Source organism: Elephantulus edwardii, unplaced genomic scaffold, assembly GCF_000299155.1.
Source record: "Elephantulus edwardii isolate Elephantulus edwardi_28Jun2011 unplaced genomic scaffold, EleEdw1.0 scaffold00270, whole genome shotgun sequence".
NCBI lineage: Eukaryota > Metazoa > Chordata > Mammalia > Macroscelidea > Macroscelididae > Elephantulus > Elephantulus edwardii.
The window spans coordinates 1,541,067-1,544,638 of NW_006400020.1; the positions used below are offsets into that span (position 1 = coordinate 1,541,067).

The following is a 3,572-nucleotide window of genomic DNA, read 5'->3' on the forward strand; positions in this document are numbered from 1 at the left end:
AAGTGCTGTTTACCTTTTACCAAGAAAATGAACAAGAATATTCTCCAGAAAAAAAAGGAATTGGCTACAAACTATAGAAATGAAGAGTGGTGTATATATAGAGATCTGAATGCTTTATTATGAGAACTATCTTTACTCTGACACAGTTAACAAGCAGCAGAGGTTTTGCTGTCATAAGAGTTCTTACCTTTTATAGCAAGGGAATAAATATGGTTATGCTTAAAACAGAAAACAAAAAGAGAATGTGGGATACACTTAAATGTTTAGGGGCAAAGAGAGAAATGACAATTCATATGGAAATACATGCTTAGGTTACTTTTACATGGTAGTTGACATAGGCAATATAAAAAGGAAACTAGCATTTTAAAGTCTAATAAAAAGTGTTAGAATTTTTGGCAAATTATGTTCTTAAGGTAATGTTTCTATATTGGGGAAAAATAATTTCCTCTTATGGTCTTAAGTTAATAAACACAATTTACTTAATAATAATATTACAGACTTAAATGTGGATTTCATCTTGACTGATTACAATACATAAACAGTAGAAAATAAATTTATGTATCTTAGAAGGAAATAAATGTAATAATAATGACTTTCACTTTAAAAAAATTAAAATACACTTCTATCAAATGAAAGAGAACTCCTCTATAGCCCAAAGAAATGCAATTTAGTTTGAAATTTTAATAGGTTACTAAAATAAAATGTATACTATAACTTAAAAAGCATTTTTAATATGTTCCAAATATACTTACTATTAAATATAAAGATTTTTAGCTTCTCTGGTACTTAAGAAAATATTTACAATAAAAAGCAGATTATAGAATATACATGTTCTATGTATAAAAATAAGTAATATATTTTATAGTCCAGACCAAAGGATCTTTTAAATTGGGCTTTACCCATGCAATTTTATTACGGTCCTAGCTCACGAGTATCCCAGGATACATACATGCATAGAGGAAATTGCTCAGTCATCTTGATTTAAAGCTCATACTGTCTCCTGAGGGCCTGTAACTCCTCTAACGTAAACTGGTTATTTGATGTGTTTAAAAGGTCATCAAATAGCTTTCCAATTTGCTCCTTTTGGCTTTTGTTTATCAGTGTCAACATCATCTAAAAAAAAGGTAAAATTGTATTCTATTAGCATAAATAACATTAAAGTTATAGCAACCCTAAGAAAAGTGATCAATGCCTACTAAAAATACGTTGTGCTACTCACCTTAAACCGCTCTGCTTTACTCAAATATAAAAGATGCTGGTACACTAAAGAGGGATCTTTATCAAGAAGACTATTTTTCAGAGAGTGAATGAGGAGGAGGAATATGTCTCCTTCAAGTTTGTTACTCAGCAACACTGGCAAATCTTTTGGCTCAGTGATAGTTAAAAGTTCTGCGCAGGCTTCTTTGTCTTTCTGAGTATTTATAGCATTTATAATTTGACCAAACTCATAAGCATTATTGGGCTTGCAGATCTGAAGCTTTTCACAGGGTTCCAGTGGCCCATTGCTGTCATTTCCTTTTTCAGAAGCATGGCAGTCTGCCGTGACCGTTGGTGAGGCTGTTCCAGTCATCTCTCCACCACCTTCATCGACCTTCATGAGGGGAAAAATTAAACTGTGAGGATAAGCAATAGTCACTGCCTGTATCAAGAGTTATATTCATCTAAACAGAACTTTAAAACTCAAGTTACATCACATTTCAGTCAAGCTCTAAGTCAAAAGTCTAAAATGCATAATAAATTCTAAAACTTGGAGTTTGTAATCAATTTTAAAGTATAAGAATCCAATTCAGAAAATAATTATTTTAAGAAAATTATATTAAAAATAAGATAATAAAACTTTACACTTTTATTATTTTTACAAATAAAGCTACTGGAAAAACAAATGACAGACCTACATAACTTTATCTCTTTTCCATGATATATTTTGTTCATTTCCTTACATTTAACATAGAGTCATTTTTTTTTTCAGTTCTCTTAAAAGAGTACTTTTTCCCTCCTTAAGGAGAAAAAAGCACTTCCTAAAACTTTCTTCACAGATTACCCTCATAGTCTTAGTGGAAATGTCAAACTAAAAGAGAGATGATACTGGCCCTCATGAATATTTATGAAGTCAGGAGCTGGCCGCCTTCAGTAATGGCAAAGTAAAAAAGCTATAGCAGAAGACATACAAGTTAGAATGGGACTGTCCTTGGGGTTGGGGAGAGACTGAGTAAGATGGGTTCAATAATGTATACTGCACTGAAACAGAGGAGGGAGAAAACTGTTTAAAAGAGATATATAACTAGGTATTTCTGTCATCACAGGAGACTAGAGCGAGGGCTGCATGGTGGAGGGGACCTGGGGGAGGGTTTGTAAAACAATGAAAGAATCTTTTCTTTTAATTTTCCATAATTTTTGGACTCATGTACTTATAACTTGTTAGTCAAATTTGTGTCTTCTAGGTTGCAACACCCCCATGATACATCTTCAAGGATATGTACATGTACGGCCAAGCACAATCAATAAGAGTGCATCTGAATTCCAAAATCAATCTCCATAATAGTCTATGTGTTTCCTACTGCCAAAGGGGCCCTTTAGAGTAGTGAGAGAAGATCTTCACCCTGAAACCCACAGCGTCCCTTTTCAGCAGGAAGTAGCTAAGAGAATACGCCGTCCCCTTTTCCTTATGACTCAGGGTGAAGTCTCTCTCAGGGAGGAGTGATAGGGAATGGCAAAGGATACACTGACAAAGAAGATTAATCAGAACTGGCTTTGACAAGCACTGTGGCATTTGGACAAGAACAAACTGGGAGGAGGGTAGAGAGAATAGTGCAACAATGAATGAGTGGAAGCCCAAAATCTCTGTAAATGTTTATGAAAATTAATAAAATATAATAAAAAAAAAGAAGACATACAAGTTATCTAAAATCACACAGGTGGGTTTGTTTCTGAGACAGCCCACAATATCTGGGAGCTCAGTCTTGTTTCAGAATGCTAAAAAGATCTGAGTCAATCTAGAAATGTGCAGAGGGTTGGGCTGTAAAAATAGCAACAGAGCAGAGCAGATTCTCAAGGTCTACCCAGAGGCAAGGCGTTCATAGTCACTGGCTTCCAGTTCAGTTTGGAAGGGAGGGAATGCAAATCCCAGGGAAGATGGTGGGTGGGGAGGATGGGCACAAACAAAACTTCTGTAAAACAAAACTCCAAATACCATTTATGGGTCCAAGCTGAGAAATACACTGCAAAGGAGTTCTGTCTTTAAAACGGATTCAAAATTTTCCACCAATTATCAGAATGCAAACATAACGTTTAAAAACTTTTGGAGAATTTATAGGAAATGATCTAATATGTATATGAACTCCTGTTACCATGCAATTGATTCTGATTCATAGTGGCCCCATAGTGACGAGAGAACTGCCCCATGGAGTTCCCAGGCTGTCTCCTTTACAGAAGTACACTGCCACATCTTTCCCCTGTGAGATCAAGATCCCCAAAAGAATGCACACCTATGTTTATTGCAGCTTTGTTCACAATAGCAAGGAGTTGGAAACAACCTAAGTGCCCATCAACAAACGAATGGCTAGAGAAGCTGT

At 35.2% G+C, this 3,572-nt stretch overlaps 1 protein-coding gene across 1 annotated transcript in view; it reads right to left on the reverse strand.

Moving 5' to 3' along the window:
* Nucleotides 1–981: 981 nt before the first annotated feature.
* Nucleotides 982–3,572, reverse strand: part of SPAG1 (sperm associated antigen 1) — an 89,301-nt gene continuing 86,710 nt past the window's right edge. Inside the window, exons 19-20 of the mRNA XM_006900011.1 lie at nt 1,220–1,591; nt 982–1,113 (exon numbers count right to left, since the gene is read on the reverse strand). Coding sequence (XP_006900073.1) covers nt 982–1,113; nt 1,220–1,591 — 504 coding nt within the window. The remainder of the gene's footprint in view (nt 1,114–1,219; nt 1,592–3,572) is intronic.